The sequence below is a fragment of the Halichoeres trimaculatus genome, unplaced genomic scaffold (genome assembly GCF_033239565.1).
Source record: "Halichoeres trimaculatus isolate MK-OKI-2021-1 unplaced genomic scaffold, fHalTri1.1 fHalTri1_scaffold_12, whole genome shotgun sequence".
Classification (NCBI taxonomy): domain Eukaryota; kingdom Metazoa; phylum Chordata; class Actinopteri; order Labriformes; family Labridae; genus Halichoeres; species Halichoeres trimaculatus.
In genome coordinates this window covers 1,467,276-1,486,374 of record NW_027437190.1, presented here as the reverse complement: position 1 = coordinate 1,486,374, position 19,099 = coordinate 1,467,276, and the positions used below count along the sequence as shown (strand labels likewise).

Genomic DNA, 19,099 nt, shown 5'->3' with positions numbered 1-19,099 from the left:
AGGAGTATCTCGTACAGCTATTAGAGCACTTTGATCTCATACTGATTTTGAGTCAATTGGGTCACATGACTTGGAAGCTATTTAGCTAAAATGCTTATATTTCTACATTAAAAAACAAAACAAAAAGGAAATTATTGAGGGATTTGAAATTTGGAAACAGAGGCGTATCTCATGCAGCTAGTGGAGTACTTTGACCCCAAGATGATTTTGAGTCAATTGATGACATGACCTGGAAGCTATTGAGCTAAAATGCTGAAATTTCTACATAAATATAAATAAATATATATAATATATATAATGTACAATAAAGTATGTCTAATCTAATCTAATCTAATCTAATAAAAAATTAAAGGAATTATTAAGAAATCTGAAATGTAACAAAAGAGGTAAATGCTGTGCAGATAGTGGAGTACTTTTATCAAAAGTTGATTTGACTAAAATGATCACAAGATATTGAGCTAAAATGCTATTATTTCTACACAAAAAATAATATAGATTATCAAGAGATTTGAAATGAAAAACAAGGCATATCTCATGCAAACAGCAGAGTACTCTGATTCCAAGTTGATTTTGAGTCAATTGATTGGATGACCTGGAAGCTATAAAAGAAGTGCTAATGCTAATACTCAATCGTCTCAAGGTCAAATGATTGATTGAATCAAAATTTACTGGCTGGATGAAATACACTTCTCGAGAGAAGTGAGTCTTGTGGTAACACTGATCAAACAAAATGGACTGTGAAGAGAACATGAAAACAGTTCAGATAGCCAGTGTGACCGCGCTGAGAGACTGCTGCGAGCCAGACGTCCGTCTGTGATGTGTGAGTGATTTTGGGTAGGGGAGGGGCTCAGCACGTGCGGCTCGTTGACAAGCAGCTGATGCAGATCAATACATACTTTCATATCAGTCTCCAAACTCCAGGAAAGAAGCAGATTTGTTGTCGGTTGCTATTTTGAAAAAGAGGTATCTTGAGGGGTCTGAAAACTCTCTAAATATGCTGTCAGCTCTATTTGAAATACCACTCTCTGATTTTTTAAAAAAATTTTAACAATTCCTCGAGGCGGAGAAAATTCCTTGAGCATTTTTTGTAATTGAATAGCTGGAATTATTCGAGGAATCGTGTCAGCTCTGGCACAGACCCACTGTGCTTTAGTAGGAGCACCTCACTCTGAAGCAGTGTTTCCCAAACTTTTTTTCAGGTGACCCACTTTTTTGGAGGGAACATGCCATGGTGACCCAATCGAAAATATGTCTAATCTATAAATTGATTGACAGGATAAATGTGCAACGATAGAAAAAAAAGGTTCTTTAATGATGTTTTTGCATTATCTTACACCTTTTGTACCAGCTAACAGGCCTAAGAGACAAATTTGACCAATGCATTACAGCTTTGTTAGGCTTACACTCTGAAAATACTTATATCTTTACTGTGATGGGTTAGCCTGTTAGCTTTCCAGAATTGTACTCCAGTCATGCGTACAAACTTGAGAGAACAACACATGCATTGAGCGCAGCGTCCATTTTGTCTTCATTTTTATGAGAACTCCAATTCATATTTGTGTTTGTATTTGTTTTATGGAGCCTTTCAAAATCATAGTTTGAGCTCATGGCTTTAGACTGTTTTAAAGCAGTTACACATTTCCAGTTACAGTAAACATTGTGGGGATGTTCCTTTATGATGAGAAAATAACTAGCTATGACAGTGTGAGGAGCCAATCATCTGTAAACAAATCGGCAAGGGGAGACTTCCTCTGGTTAAGGAATGAATTTCATGTCAACATTCTTGGAACTAATTTGGCGACCCATAAAAAATCTCTGGCGACCCACCTTTGGGTCAGGACCCAGACTTTGGGAATGACTGCTCTGAAGCACACAGCCAGCCATACATTCTGGACAAAAGAATTCCACATCCGGCTTCAGTCAAGCAATGTGCATTGAAAACTTCTAAATATCCTGAATGAATTTCCTTATCTTAAAACTTTCAAGGTTCAACACAAAAGATCAGTTCTTATTGAATCCTGCCCCTGAAACTCAACCATCAGCTAATGTACCTGTGTGAGTAAGTTTGCAATGAGTGGAATGCGACTATCTTACTTTAACTCTAAACGCTTCAAAAAGGAAACATAGTTCAACCCATAGGTTTCTGATGAAATTACCATAATGTACACACTCTGTTAGTTCTACACAGACAAAAAAAAAGTTATTTAGGGCAGTCAGCAGCAAAGCTTCTCATCCTTTCTCTTTATGAGCTCTGATACTGATAGTCCTTAAAGTAGAAAGTGACTTCAAAGAGGGTAAATACCAATAAATTGTGTGCATGTTACAGTTTTCGTCACACTAATTTTTTAATGTGATTGATTCGAGTAACTTGATAAATGTGTCAGCCAAAGTTCTTTCCATGAAATCGCTCCCTCCAACAGTCCTGAATGCTGCTGTTGACCCTATGTTATGGATAGGCTGAATGGATCTCTCTGGCTAAATAAAGTTATTGTAATCATAAATCTTGAATCTTGAATATGTCATTAATTTTACCGACAGGAAGTAATGGCCTTGACCAGCCGGAGGACATTTTCTTGCTCAGTTGACAATAGACCTGCAGTAACATCTCTTACTGTATTAAAACAGAATCATTCACATGATTAGTGGTGAGCGATATGAAAAAAATCTTCTATCACGATACGGACTACTTTATATCACGATAACGATATACCACGATATACGTAACAACATAGTTTTCACAGAATAACTTGAAAACGAACTGTTCAACATACTAAAGAAACTGCTTACTTTTTCCTCTCCCTTTATTTGGAAGTAACATGAAAATGTCACAAATTGCTGTACAGGAGTGCAAAAATATATAATATACAAAAAAGGCATAGAGGCCGATCGACCAAAGCCTCCACATTTGCATTTTCTGCAATCTCTATCTTTGTAGTTCAAGTCAGAGCAGTACATCATTAACAGTACCTAACATTATTGCCCTAAAGAGGCAGGTGGAGGTATCAAAATAGTAGTGAAGTCAGAGCAGTATAACAACAACAGTACTTAACATTATTCTTCTTGGGTGCTGCAAGAGTTCTCAGAGCGGCATCTGTTGAGACAAAAAAAGAAAAGTATGCAAGTAATTTTTTCACAGCAATCTGTTTTTCCATGCATTTAACTTACAATTCATGTTTTACCTTGATTTTTTTTAGTATCATCATATTTATTATTTAATAATTGTATAATTGTTTATACTACTGAGAGCAATTCTATTTGTTATTTCATGCATTTAAATTAAAATTTCAATACAGCTTTTCCCTGAATGAAATTTTATTATTATTTTATTATAGTTATTGTTAATATTATCCAGAGCAATTTTATATTGTTTTTTGTGTAATTAAATTAATTTATTGCCTTACTGAATCATTATATATTTTTATTATATTTCTTAATGTTTTTTGTCATTTTAGTCTACAATATTATTATTGTTATTATTACTAATGGACTGAATTGATGATAATACTACTAGACTAGCAGTCTATAAAAACAGTCACAGGATCAATAAATGTTTTTACAACTACTATTATTGTTGTTACTATATTTCCCATTAAAATAATAGAAAAGATCATTTCAAAAAATTGCATTACACTTACCAATGGCACGCTGAAGATGGTGACCAAAGCACTGTAGACATTCCCACTCAAGCTGTTCCAGTGCAGAGATGTTGTTTGTGGCATTGTCCGTTGTAACACATACTAGCTGGTTTTCTTCCAATCCCCATGACTCCAGTGCATCTGTCAGACCTAGACGTTGAATAGGGAAACTTTATTAATACTTTCCCACAAAACCACCACTACGACAGTACACGACAAATGACACAGTAAATAAACAGGACAATACAAAACCAGCCAAGTATACACTGCAATACACATGTTGGTAAATGAACTAGACCAAAAAGTACTAACAGCAGACAAGTAAATTATTTTAAAGTAGGCTACATACCCTGGGCTATCATAGCTCCCGTGTGGTCTTGTGGGAAGTAGGTTGTCTGTAGGCAGCGAGAACAGAGGGTTCAGTCGTCATCGATGAAGTGGATAGTTATGCACATGTAGGGCTCTGTCTGTCGGCTCGTCCACAGGTCAGTTGTCAGGGAATAATGTGCCACACAGTTGATTTCCCTTGCTACTTCAGTCCGGCGTTCAGCATATAAACGAGGCACCTCGACTCGAGTGAAGTGCTTCTGACTGGGCTTTATGTACCGTGAATAGGCTAGTTCCATGAGCTCTCGGAACACTGGCTTGTCAACCAGCTCAATTGGGAGACCAGCTTTACATATCAAACGCGTAACACCATCATTGAGCTGTTAATGGCGCTGTGAATTTTTTTCATACCATGTGCCTCGTTCAAAAGACTCCCGCAGACTCTGTTGAGTGTAGTAGCGGTTCTTCGCCAGACATGGCCCTGTTTCACTTCTTTCTTTGCTCAAACGCAACTTTTGGACATCTATGTCTATCTTTTCTGCACAAGCTCGATTGGAGCTTCCTGGGACTCTGTATGTGTCAATTGTGACTGGGATAGAACTTTTCCCGAGCCGTCCTCCTCCATGTTTACCTGTCCCTGCTCGTCTGCATGTGTTGTCGTTGGTTGTATTTGGCGTGTGTGGTACCACGTGACTGACGTAAAGCAGCGTAATGTCACAAAATCACAGTCACAGTGCAGCCAATGCTGTGAAGATTCACTTTCAGTGATAAAACAACGATAGAAACGATAGTAGAAAAATGACACGATAGACATTTTTCTATCGTATGTGCAATATATATCGTCATATGGCCCATCACTGCACATGATGTCCCACCCTCAAAGCGCAGTCTGCTCTGTATCACATAATCTGAATCTAATGATCTGTTTCAGTCTCACTCATTGTTTACTCTTGTGGTTCAGCAGATGGAACCATACCACACACTGATGACCAGAGTGAGCCTTATGGAGGAGAGGAGGAGGAGGGGGGCGATGAAGAGGACACAGCGGAAGATGAAGGGGGTGATGATGAGGATGGAAGTGAAGAGGATGGAAGTGAAGAGGATGGAAGGGACAATGTAGGAGATGATGAAGGTGACGGTAACCCTAACGCTGGCTGGGCAGAGGCGATGGCAAAGATCATCGGGTGGAAAACTGAGGTTGCCCAGACCAGCATTCTGATAAAGAACAAAGAGCTGGAGAAAGTGAAGAAGAAAGAGAGGCAGGAGTACCTGGAGAAGAAGAAACAGGTGAGCGGACCCACTGTAATAATAACAAGCTATGTTCTTATCTGTAATTTCTTAACACCTGAGAGACCTGTCATTTATTCTAAAACTAAACAAAAAACATCAAACAAACTATGCTGCAACCAAAGATGGAAACCAGACAGAATTTATTCTGACTTTTCAGTTTGGAATAATTCTTCCCCTACTCTCTCCTGCACGCATTCAGGCACTTGTGTACTGTGATACAGGAGTGGATGCCAATAGACCCCGATACACAATCTCAGCTCATGTAAAGCCGCGTTTCCACCAAGCAGTCCGGGTCGGTTCGTCTCGGTACGGTGCGCTTTTAGCGGCGTTTCCACAGACTCATCCTGGGACCGATCCCTAAAAACCAAGACGAGCCGTCCCACTTTTTGAGGACCCTTTCGTATGGGTGCCAGACTGAACCGATCCGCTCTTGGGAGGTGGAGCAACACACTGCAGACGGTTGATTGGTCAAAAGAATTGTCACTTACCCCGACAGCGGCTGCATTTCTCCTGGCGGCACACAGACTTCTCTGAAACGAAGCTTGATTGCACTTTGTAACAGAGAGTTACATGAAAATCACAGAGAGGACGAAATGCTGCATGTCTTCCATCCGTGCTCTTTGTTTACTGTGTCGCGTTTTCTTCTTTGTTGGATTTATTAGCGCGGTAAGCTGCTACGGCGTCGCGCTATTGATTATCAGTTGCGGCTTCCGGCATCCGGTTTACACGCCGCCCACCACAAGAGGGCACAGTTTGCTGTGGAAACGCAAACAGTCAGACTTAACTGTCCCAAACCGTCCCAAACCATACTGGACCGACCCGGACTGCTTGGTGGAAACGCAGCTTAACACTCATCTTTACTTGACATATTTGCCTAACATTTGTTTCTTTTACTGCAAAATCCTGTGTTTGAGTCATGATTTGAAGTCCTTTTTATCATTAATGTGTGCTGCGTCTTATACCCTGGCAAGACTTAATTAGAGACTTAATAGTATTTAACACCTGAGTGAGGTATTGAGTTGTGATGAGTTGTTTTATCCAGGAAATGGTGCTCTAATCCAGCTGAAGCTTCATCACAGTTAGGCCTGGGGCTGATAACAAATTTTGCTGCACTATATATTGTCCCTCAACTATTGAGGATACACAATATTGTTGACAATTTTATTTTAAGACTTTATTAACCACTTATATAGTGATAATATTTCATAATAATGCAATTCAACCTTTCAAATACAATGCCATTTTATTTCTCATGAGTATTTTTTACTAGGGTAGTTTGAATATCAATAACTTTAAAAAAAAAAAAAACGAACAAAAAAACAATAAAAATTAAAGCTGCAAGCAGCGTTGAACGGGCCCTTGCGCTCTCACCAGTCCCTTGTGTTGGTTTCACATCCACTGTGAAGGTTTCTTTTCTGACCCTCTTAGAGGTATCACAGTTGGTATCATGTATTATTTCCAATGCTGAGTCACATGACCAGCTGCACGGAACTCCTAACCAGTGTGTGACATCACAAACTGCTGCTCAAGGAAGAGTTAAATTCACAAAAGTTTTGGAAACAACTACTCATAGATGCCACAATTTTACCCAGATCACTGTAAAAATATGGTATGATTGTAGGAAGCTTTGTCAGGAATCCATCAATGTCATTTTTAAAGCTGTATGAATTTTACTCTTCTGTCTAGAGGCCCAAATGCTGCAGCTTGTGTGGAGCTGATCCACTGACCCCCATTCATTTTGAGGGGTCTTTGGGGTTTAGTGACTTTGAGGTAGGCCTGGGCGATATATTGATTATATCGATTAATTCAAAATTTTCTTTTTGGATTATTTAAAAAAATGAAAAATTTAAATTTTTGCTATTGCGCACTTTTTGTACTGCATCAAGCGCTGACTCCACATGTGTGCAGCGTGATTTAACAGTTCACTAAGGAAACAACATAAACTAGAATGTCATAAAAATGTTCTTGTGCGTCTTTGACACCCAGCACCTTGACGGACACATGTCCCTTATGGTCAAAAGAGTCTAATGTAAACTTAACCTCTTATCATTAAGCATTCAAACCCCTGTCCTTAAATGCTCTGTTTTCTATCTGTCAGTTTTCAGGAATTCGATTAAGATCTTTGAAACATTTACAAAGCCTGGACCCTTTTAGGTTCACCTGCAGATCATTAATGATATGATTGACATGCGTAAAACCTGCTGCTTTTTAAAGATAATACTCTGATCATTTTGAGATTTAGATGGTGAAGAAACATACATCAGTTTTTCTCAGAACATCCTCACTCTACGGAACAAAATCCCCTCTTTTTAGTGACATAAATGGATCACGATTTGGGAAAATACACTGAGGGGAAAGAGACGGGATGACGACGGGCGATCGAACAGAACGGTGTGCTGCTTGGACAGACATGACTGAGAAGTTGTTTGACTTTTACCTGGGGGAAAGCTGAGTCTTGTCTTTTCTTTGTAACTCCTCCTATTCAACTGAACCCCTGTTCAGCATAAATCCATTCGCTGATGAGCAGAGCAACATAACGAACCTGCAACAAGGAATGTTTTGACAAGCAGGGGCGGGTCCAGACTAAAGACTGGGGTGCCCTGACCAGGACACTGGCTTATGCAGGGAGGCATAAAGCTTGTGATTCCACACTAGAATAAATAGCATTTATTTTTGCTCATTTGTTTGTATTAAAATTACAGCATGAACAGTAGGGCTGGGGGTAAACGATTATTTTTAAAACGATTAATTGGGCGATTATTTTATTGATTAGTCGACTAATCTAACGATTAATTGGACAATTAGTCTAACGATTTTTTTTCTGTTGTTTCAATTATTAGACCGTTTATTAGTGACTTTGTTCTTGTTTTCTAATGTTTATTTGTTTATTGGGGCTTTGCTCTCTGTATGATCCTGCCTGACTCTCTCCCAGCTCTCCATGACACGTTTAGTTTCGTTTCTCTACATGAGCTATTTCGCTCATGCGCACTCCTCCCCGCTGAGTGTTACTGGTGCAGTGTGAGCTTGAGAGTGAGAGCTCCATCAGATAAATGTCCTCTCTTTTCAAAAGACACTAGTTTGTCGCTCAGATCCTGAAAAACTGTCTGTAACAGAGAGTGAAGGTGACTCTCTAAATCATGTTATCAGACACTAAACTCTGGGAGCTGTCAGGCTCCGTCAGCCTCCGTCAGAGCCTCCATCAGCGCACAGCGCTCTCTGGGAGTGGAGATTTTTCCTCATCAATATTCCTCACGTATGAACTTAGTGATCTTTTCCCATAAAAGTATCCAATAACACAGCACCTCATGCTGTGAACTGAAGTTACAAATGAGTATTACCCCCTGGTATTTGATTTCACCATGTAACGACAATAAAAACAATAATATGACACGTCTACTATAAAAATTTGCGTCGATGAATTTTTAGCGCCGACTAGTTGATTATGTCGACTAATCGCTGCAGCTCTAATGAACAGGCTACAGCTTTAACAAGAAATAAAACTAGACTGATACAAAGCATTTGTGTTTCTTAAAAAATACATTTACAGGTAGAATATAACTTTACAGTGCTGTAGTGCACTGAAAACAGTACTGTAAAAGCTTTTTAGTTGTATTTTTAAGTTAAAAAAATATAAAATAGTGCAACTTTTGATGTGAAGGCAAACAAGACTGCCAAAGTGAAGTTGCTAAAACATAATAACAGCTGAAACTTCAATTCCAGGAGTCAAAAAGAGGTCAATTTTATTAGGTTTTGATAGAATTAAAACAAAATTGGTTTTGAGTTATCGCTGTCATTAGTACTTATTGTTTTCTTCAAAAGGTTGGAGAAAAATCATAAATCAATTTTTTTGTGATAAAATCAGGGATTTTATTTTTAAGCCATATCGCCCAGCCCTACTACACATTAGTGAATATTTTTTCTGTAAATCTACATTCAGGTCATACATGTGTGAATCTTTTCTTTGGGTTCAAATCTGAACTATACAGAGTCATATTTTTCCCCTCTAAGGGCTCCAGAGTGTGACCAAATACACACATACACCATCACAAATCATGATCCATCCATGTCACCATAAGAGGGGATTTTCTACGGTAGAGTGAGGATGTTCTGAGAAAAACGAATGTATATTTCTTCACTATCTAATTTTCAAAATGATCAGAGTATTAACTTTATAAAGCAGCAGGTTTTATGCATCAGTCACATCATTAATAATCTGCAGGTGAACCTGAAAGGGTCCTAGCTTTGTTAATGTTTCAGTCAAAGATCTAAACTCCTGAAAAGTGACAGATAGAAAACAGGGGATTGGAGGAAAGGGATTTGAACGTTTACTGACGAGAGGTCTAGTTTATATCAATCTCTTTGGGCTGTTCATACGGGCTATAAGGAACACGTGTCCGTCAAGGTGCTGGGTGTCAAAGACGCACAAGAACATTTTTATGACATTTAGGTTTCAGTGGTTCAGTCAGTGAACTGTTAAATCACGCTGCAAACACGCGGAGTCAGCGCTTGCCCCGATATAAAAGGTGCGCAACAGCAGAGAGAAAATTCGAGATTTTCATTTTACGAATCGTCCTCAAGAAAAAATTCAAATTAATCGATATTTCACCCAGGCCTAGAATCACGCGAGAGGCACGTCTGTAAACGGCAGAGTCTCGGCTCTCTGCAGCGCTTGAACCATATTTACTGAGCAGCGAATGGCCGAGATATTAATGAAAATGTATCGCTATGAAGAAATCATACGGGGGCGCGTGATCCGACCTCAGAGGTGTGATACTTTTTGGGAGGCTTAAAATCCGACACGACATGTGGCAAGTCGGCTAAAAATCCTTGTCGCCAAACAGAAAAAATGCTTGCCAATGGCGAGTGGCGAGTGATAATTTCTTTTTTTAACTTTTTTGTAAATTAACACTTAATATTGTCTGATAATGGCAGTAGAATAAGTCAATCATTGATTTTATATGTTATTCAACAAAAAAAGGCACAAACTTAGAGGGGGAAGTGGCTGTTTTTGGTATAGGTGTTTAAAACACTCCTTTTATTAATATTGCATCATATAATGTAAAGATAGGGACTTGCATTCCCTTACTCCGCCTTGCCTTGAGCCAATGTGTGACAGCCACAGGCTGTCATAAGTGAGATCAGGCACTATTTAATAAAGTCTATGGATGGAGTTCAGGATGGGATACCGGAGCCAGGCGAGGCTGCTGTCCCATCAGAGAACTCTAGCAATAGGTCCTAGCTGAGCCAGCTCCTGGTGGCAGACGTAAACCACTATTTGTCAGAGATTCAATCGGACAAAAACGTAAGCTGAGCACGGTAGCTAAGTCTTGATTTTCTGACTCTAGATGAGTGGATAGACCTCTGATTGACCTCTCTGTCTTTCTCTCTTAGGACTTTATCATGACGGCTCTAAGGGCATTGCTTTATGATCAGCTCTTACATTTACTACTTATTCTTAAGTCTATTTATCTGATTTCAAACTTTAAAGACGCTGATGTGAACACAGCATTAGGCTACATATTGCTAGCTAACAGCGCTCACTTGACAGGACACCTGCTCTGATCTCCTCTGGTTCTCCTCACACCACATCTCCACTGCTCTCCTACAACCGTAATTCCTCCTAATCCTGCCCTGTTCCCGTTCTCTATCTTTCCTAACAGGCTCACAGTTATAACCCTGAGAACCATCATATGGATAGCAGTACAGATTTTCTTCCTCTTCATTGACTGGAGGGACAGTTGGATCCATGTTTATTTATGTTAAACAGAGGTAGAAGCAGTGGGGCTCTCTGTTGTGATGTCACATTTAAATGCTGGTTTTTAATGCTAAAGTACAAAAACCCATTCTAAAATGTCACCCGGAGACTCTTTGGTTTATTAACTTCAGAATTTCTTTCAGGATATCATTTTTAAGTTATTTTCCTATCTATTTCTTAACAGCTGTCTTTAACCTGCAATAGTCCCTTTAAAAGCTTACTTTGACCCCAGCATCCCTTAGTCAACAGTTAATCAGGTAAATACGCTGCACAAGAATGGCAGGGTCATATCCCTCAAAGTACCTTTGTTTCCTGAAGGCAACATCACCGAGGAAGGCTCTGAACCTTCTTTGCTATGCTGTCACTCAAAATTCCACACCTTTCTTGGTCAAGACCCCCCCACCCCCACGGCAGAACAGGGCCAAAAGTTTAAATCTGAAAAAACAAAAACGAAAAAAATACTGATAGTCAAAAAAAATCTGAAAAAAGAAAATTTGAATTTGAAAAAAAAAAATAATAATAATATGGAAAAAAAGAAACTTTTTTTAAATTCAGGATCAAACTTAAAATTGTTGGTTTTTATCTTGTTTCATTTTTTTTAATGATTTCTTCTTTTTCAAACTTACAAAACTTTTGGCATTGATTTAACTCCATAAATTAAGTCCCCTGAAAATAAACAATTATGCCCCCCATGTGAAGAACTTAAGGGAAAATTCCCCCCAGTGCACACTGAAACTGCTCGTTTCCATGTGTTAGTTACACCTGCTGAGAAGAAGAAGTTTATCTCAGGCTAGGTGAGGAAGGTCAGTGTATTACAAACCGTGACTGTGTGTGTCCACAGCTGGATGAAAAGCGAGGATGGGAGATGATGAGCAGAATGAAACCTGATGTGGTGAAGGACAGAGTGAAAGAGAGAGCTCTGCAGAGAGTGGCTACCAGGTGAGTTTACCCATCTCTTTCAGAAGTATAGCATCACTGACAGGCAGGTGAGTGACATCTGACCTCTAACCTGTGTGTAGAGGGGTGGTACAGCTCTTCAATGCAGTGAGGAAACACCAGAAGACAGTGGAGGAGAAGGTGAAGGAGGTGGGAGGATCAGAGAGGAAGAAAGCCAAACTGCTGTCATCAGTTACAAAGAAAGATTTCATTGATGTGCTGAGAAGGAGGGAGGAGGGAGGAGGAGGACAACACCTGACCAAAAAGGTGAGTTCATGTAACCCTTACTTGGCAACACTACAATAAGGGTCCCTTAATTAAAGTTAGTCAGTGCACTGTACATTATTCAGCATTAATTCTAAATTTGATAAGCATTCTAATGCGTTGCCTAACATTATTATACCTGTTAAGCATTCTTAAGCAATAAATTAAAGGGAATGTGTAGAAGTGATCTTGTAAAAGTCTCCCTTCGAGATATATGCTATCTATCAGGGTATCATTCGTTCACTCCATATCTGTTTTAGAATCCAAAATTGGAAAATGGATAACGACTTGTTATTCAATTTTTCGTTTTCAAATCAAAAGTCAGAAAACGAATAACGGTCTATTTTTCAGTGTTTTGATTTTGTTTTGAAATTAAAATTAGAATATGAGAGAATAGAATTATAATGGGATTATTAATCCGCGTATGGTTCGTTCTTTCGTTATTTTGTTTCAAAACAAACAAACAAAAAAAAAACAGACTTGTTTTTTTGTTTTTCTGTTTTAAAACCAAAACAGAAGAACAGAATTATGGAAAAACAGAAAAGCGTGGTTTTTCTGTACTGGTTTTAAAAATGAAAAAACAAAAAATAGAAGATTGTGTCAAAATTGTTTGTGTGATATTTTGATATTAAATGTGAATGTCTCTATATAAAAATTAGACAAATAACTCACATTGAAGGTTTATACAGACATGTTCCTGAGCTTTTTTTTTTTTTTTTATAAGTAACAGATCGCTGACAATCCACTCCATCTTATCCGCGCGCATATGCACACTTCCATGTGTTTCAATGAGTTCCTTTTCTTAGCTCCGTTCATCTTTACAGAAGGGCTGATGGGTCAGAGGGTAAAGTGCAAACGTGGAGTAATAGGCCTACACTTCACCTCAACAAAGCCAATGTATCCACAGTGCGCCATCTAGTGGGAAAACATCAGAATTGCAGGGAAAATAAAACATTAACAAGGTTTATTAATTTGTTTTTTTCCAAATTTGGCGGGCCGGTTTAAAAAGTTTAAAACGTTAACGGGCTGCATGTGGCCCCCAGGCCGTAGTTTGCCCATGCCTGTCATAGCATCTTCGATGTCTATGGTTCAGGGTAAATGCATACATTAGTAAGCATTAGTAAAAGTAGTAGTCACCCGTTAACATTAGTAACCTTACATAATCTCAATAAATGTATAAGAGTGCCTGATAAGCATTACTGAACCATAGTTAACCAATGTTCAATGCTTTTTGGAATGGACACAACAAGTGAATGTTTTTTTTTTTTAAACAAAAAAGGTTACATTCTCTGTATAAAATCATCTTAAACAAAATAACTCTTAATATAAACTGACAATTACTCTGCAATCAGGTAAGTTCTAACTAATACTTAACTAATGCCTAATTAATGCTAATTAGAATATAATTCATGAAAGTGTCACCAGCATGGGTGTTACCTATACATGTTACTGGAAACAGTTTTCATTTTAGACTTTAGTCCTACTTTAATGTTATACTCACTTTCAGCAGACTGTCTGCTACAGTTTGGCGTGAGTTGTGGGTTTGTACAATAATTGTATTTTACCTGAAGTGTTAAAAATTATTATGACCCAGTACATATTTCATAACCCGGACGTTAGTATCCAGAATATTGACAGGATCTGGATCATACAACCTTGTTTTTTATTGTTTTGCAAAGCAATCAGACCATTTTTTTGTGGAGTTATATACACATATGGTGGAAACGGCCCTATCTCACAACCATAAAGAATCCTTAAAAAATACCTGCATTCAGATAGTAATCCGGATCACCTCCAAAATGTAATCACTTCTTCCTTATCCGTTTTTGAACATTTCCTGAAAATGTCATCAAGATCCATTTAATTTTTGAGTTATGTTGTTCACAGACAGACAGACAAACTCTCTCAAAAACATAACCTCCTGGCAGAGGTAATAATGTGATAAGCCAGTCTGTCATCAGTGTGTGAATGTGGGGATGGGTGAAGGTGATTAGTAGTGTTGGTTCAGGTGCTTTGGGTGGTCAGAAAGACTGGGAAGATGCCTTTTACGTGCAACACACGGCCTGAAAAATCTAACCGTGTGTGTGTGTGTGTGTGTGTGTGTGTGTGTGTGTGTGTGTGTGTGTGTGTGTGTGTCTGTGTGCGCGTCTGTGTGCGCGTGTGTGTCTGTGTGTCTGTGTGTCTGTGCAGACTCCTTCCATTGCAGGGGATGGAAAACCATCATGGTCCGTGCTCAGTGATGACTTCATGATGGGAGCTTCCATGAAGGACTGGGACAAACTCAGCGAGGAAGAGGAGGAGGAAGCAGGGGGGGGGGAGTGACTCAGACACATAAACAGACATAAACACATATACACACACAGTGAAGAGCTGCAGTGCCTTCAAGGACCATGTCGGCAAAGGACAGATACACATGCTCAATAATCAGCTGATGATGAGCACATAATCTATCTGTGAGAGGAAGAAGCAGCTCTTCTTTCTCTGAAAATATTGTATATATTTTATTGTTTGATCTACACACTGTGCAGGGAAGCGACGTCTGAGACCTGAGACTGATCTCGATCCTGGAGGACCTTACATGTGTTTAAACACTTTGTTGGCTGACATCAGTCAGAAGTCTGTTAATATGAATGTTTGTAATAAACTGCTGATTCTTGCTCTGCGTGTCTTTATATGTGTCTGTCTGTGAACGTGTGTGTCCATACCTTTGTTTGCATGGGTATGCTCATTTGTGAAGGTTTGTGTATCTGTATGTGTGTTTCTCTATGTGTGTGTGTGTGTGTGTGTGTGTTTTTGTGTGTCTTGTCACTGTATGCAGGCCTGTGTATCTATGTGTGTGTGTGTTTGTGTGTGTGTGTGTGTGTAGAGATGTTTGGTCCAGCTTTTGGTCTGATTAACCCTGAATAATAATCCAGATGACTTTTTCACTAAGGGTCTCAATAGCCTACAAATACTTTCAGAAGAATTGACTGGGATTCAAGCATAGACAATACGATGTCAGCATGATTTGATAAACTTCAAACTTATGTTATCTCAGTAATTGCCGTTTATGCAGCAATGCATTCACAGCTTCTGTGTCAAAATTCTTTGTCTTATTCTTCCTCCCCCCACTTTTATGCTTCACTACTCCTACAAATTTCAAACTATTCAACCTTCAAAAGGTTCAACTCATTCAGGAGATATGGGGTATGACTTTTCAGTCAGCAGCAGTTTCACCAATCCCTGTATTTCAGTGTTGCTCATGCTTCCAGCCCTATTTTGGCTTCCAGGGCAGCAATATGCTCTTTATTGTGATCAGTGTCACAGCTGGGCTATCTATGTTCTTTTAAAGCTGTTTTCTGCAAAGCATCATCTTGAAGGAGCAGAGATAATGTTGTGCTTTTCAACACTCCGATGCAGGTAAAATAGACATCCATTTAGCCTACTACGCCACTCATCACTGGCTACGTTTACCTGCAGTCAGTAACCCTGTCATATTTGGAATATTAACCATAACCTGGTTACACCTGTGTACACACCGGTAACCCTTTTTAAAATCGGAATATGCTTATTTTCTGGTATTTAAAAACCTGAAAATCACCCCAGGGTTCCCGAATATTTTGCTTCGTGTCGAGATTTCCATGCGTCGCTCTTTTGATTGGAATACCATATAAACACGAAGAATTGTGTTTGCTTACGCATCAAAACAGGTTATTCAGAATGTTTCAGAAACCAAAATATTGACTGCATGTAGACGTAGCCACTGTCAGAAGTTGTACTGTGTACATATCTCACAATTTCAGTGAACACGTTTACATGTGGTCAATATTCAGGTTAAGGTCAATATTCCATTTTATGAATAATTAGGAAAAACCTGTTTAGATTTGAGCAAACAGTTATTCTTGTTTACATAGTATCCCGGTCAGAACAGCAACACAGTGACAACAAATCGACACATGAAGAACATCATGACGCAATGTGTGTCAATTTCGCTTTTTCTGTCTGTATTAGAGATAGACCAAGGCCGATAACCGGTATTTGAAGCCAATATTCATCTGCAGTCAAAGTGAAAATATTGGCGTAAAAATTTTGAACAATCCAAACTCCAACACTTAACTGCATTTAAATGCCTTCAATTATATGTTTTATTAGACAGCTCCCAGGCTAGGCAGCATGTTTATTAAGTTAAATGAGAACTTAAAAAATACATAGCTTAAGTTTTCTACAGTAAATTAAGGTTTCCAAAATTTCAATGTAACTACATGCAATGCCGTTAAATTAATTTTCTGTTTGGTTTTACATGACTAATTTTTTGAATGTGTTGACCATCTAGGGCAGTGGTCCTCAAACTATGGCCCGGGGGCCGGATACGGCCCGCCTCCACATTTTGCCTGGCCCCCTGATCAATACCAGAGGCGCATTGTGACTTTTTTTTTTCCAGTCTGGCCATGTAATCGAGACTTACACATGCATAGAACGTAACTTTCTATTCCACCCCTCTGCAGTTTGTGCCCTACCTGAAACTCGTCCCTAAAAAAGATAAAAAATCATGTTATACAACCATACTGGTAGTGAAATGTATTGTGCTGGTAGGTGTTGTATCACTTAGTTTGGTTTCTTAGCCTGCTTGCTTTCTGGTTTTCACAGTGAAGTTAATGAGAGAGAGCTGCAAACGGTGGTGTCTACGAGAAAGTTCATATTTCATGGTCTTTTTTTCTGTTAAAAACCTGAAAAGGGTTATTTGGTTATTATTTATTTCATAAATAGTGTTACATATTTCATTAATAGTATTATTTGTTTTCTGATTTTTTTTTTCCTGTCAAGATCCCAGAAAGGGTTATTAATATTTGGTCATGTGTGGCCTTCTGGGAAACAATAAATATTTACGTTTGGACACCTCTGTGATCGTCACACTTTTTTTTTTTTTACAAAAAGTGGATGGCCCCCAATCAGAGAAAGGAAAAGTTGTTTGGCCCTAACAGGAAAAAGTTTGGGGACCCCTGATCTAGGGCTTTCACGGTGTAAGCAGAGAAAATCTGTGCAGAGAAGCATCAACAAGCAGCTTCTGAATGTTTGCAGTTTAAAACATTTTTTAAGAGGCAAAAAAATGTATTCCTGTGGGCCTTGATAAGAGGAGTGATTTTTATGTCTGTGAAAGTTAAAATAAGCTCATAGACAGTAGTCATGATGCTAATTGTGTTAGCCTATCAATGGAATTTTCCATTGACATTAGCATTAAGCTAGCAGACTTTCACTAACCGAAGCTGGCTGATTAAGAACCACTTTCCTTTGTTCGGTTAGGCTGTGTATAGTTTGCTATCTGTTTTACTGTGCTTTTGTATGTTGAGTCTATATAAAAGACCAAATCAACAACTGTCTCTCATTTCACTAAGTGATCTACGGAGCTGAGCACGTATGTTCAGGGAAGGACAATAGAGTTCATTAGGTTTTTATTTTCACACACACACACACACACACACACACACACACACACACACACACACACACACACACACACTTCTACTATGTCTATTTCCATATTGATATTATCAGTAACCTTTATTCATGTGATCAACGGACTCGTCTGGAGGACAGCAGAGCTGAGCGGAGCTGTCGCTTATAACATTATTAGGTTTACAGTAACGTAAGTTGTGAGCTGTAGAGGACTGGGATGCTCATTACAATTTCAGGACAGTCTGCGGCCTTAACTTACCTTCAACATATCTCTGCTATCTAGAGTTTTTCCTGTGAAACCTTTTTTCATCTGTGTTGTGCGTGAGAGAGAGATCGCTGCATGCGCACAGCTTTCACTGCTGATTGGCTGTTACCTGAGCCATGGCTCTGGTTGTAACCAATCAGATGGTACTGTGGGTGGGTTAGTGCTGGGGACTGAGAAGTGACTGCAGACAGCGGTGCAGCTGCATCAGAGCCGAAACAACACAGTTTGGAATTGGTTTCATATCGGCCATTGGATGAAAAAAAAGGCCGGTGCTGATATGCCTCAAAACGCCAAATATTGGCCCCGATAATTGGTCTATCCCTAGTCTGTATCCATAGCAACAGCAGCAGCACGGCGGACTTCCTGTACTTAAAAGACTAAGATTCCTTGCGAACATGCGCGGAACACAAATTAATGTTCTTTGGATGAGGATATCCTGATAGGTGCATACATGACCAAATATTCAGGTCAGAAAAGGAGTAACCCAGGGGTGATTTTCCAGTTTTTAAAAGGCAGAATATGAGCATATTCTGTTTTTTAAAAAATGTAATTGGTGTTTATATGGCCCTTGTGCAACCTGGTTATTGCTAATACTTCGAATATGAAAGGGTTAATGACTGCTTGTAAATTTAGCCACTGTCCTTCCCAACTCTTGTGCTGGCTATCAGAACAGCCATATTTACTTTATCGTTTTAGATGTTTCATTTACACTTACTTTGTCCTTTTGATAATAATAATACTAATACATTCTATTTCAAAGCGCCTTTCAAGACACCCAAGGACACTGCACAAAACATTGTTTAAAAGCATTTCAGCAAAAGTTAAGGCTGAGGGAGTATGAAGATCTGAGAGGGCAGCTGGGATTGTTAATGAGGTGGAGATCACTGCGGTACGGAGGGGCAAGGTTATGGAGGTCTTTGAAGGTGAGGAGCAGGATTTTATAACTGATGCGGTGGATGATGGTTAGCCAGTGTAACTTGTAAAATAGAAGTGAAGTGGTGGAAAGAGGGAGTCCTGGTAATAATCTGGGCTGCAGCATTCTGCACAAGTTGAAGTTTATGAAGTCTGTGGAGGGACTTGAGGGGGAGACCAGATAGAAAGGAGATGCAAAAGTCCAGATGGTAGGTAACAAGTGAGTGGACCAGGATGGCGGTGCTGTTGGGGGTGAGGGAGGAGCGGAGGCAGTTAATGTTT

General features: G+C 39.1%; 1 protein-coding gene across 2 annotated transcripts in view; it reads left to right on the top strand.

Moving 5' to 3' along the window:
• rrp15 (ribosomal RNA processing 15 homolog) overlaps positions 1 to 16,897 on the top strand; it is a 54,665-nt gene extending 37,768 nt beyond the window's left edge. The window contains exons 2-5 of one of the 2 annotated variants that reach the window (XM_074683625.1): positions 4,927 to 5,249; positions 11,849 to 11,946; positions 12,027 to 12,210; positions 14,398 to 16,897. In XM_074683625.1, the coding sequence (XP_074539726.1) occupies positions 4,927 to 5,249; positions 11,849 to 11,946; positions 12,027 to 12,210; positions 14,398 to 14,529 (737 nt within the window). In that variant the 3' untranslated portion in view covers positions 14,530 to 16,897. Of the gene's footprint in view, positions 1 to 4,923; positions 5,250 to 11,848; positions 11,947 to 12,026; positions 12,211 to 14,397 lie in introns of both variants that reach the window. The other variant, XM_074683626.1, reaches the window with a different exon arrangement.
• Positions 16,898 to 19,099: the final 2,202 nt, after the last annotated feature.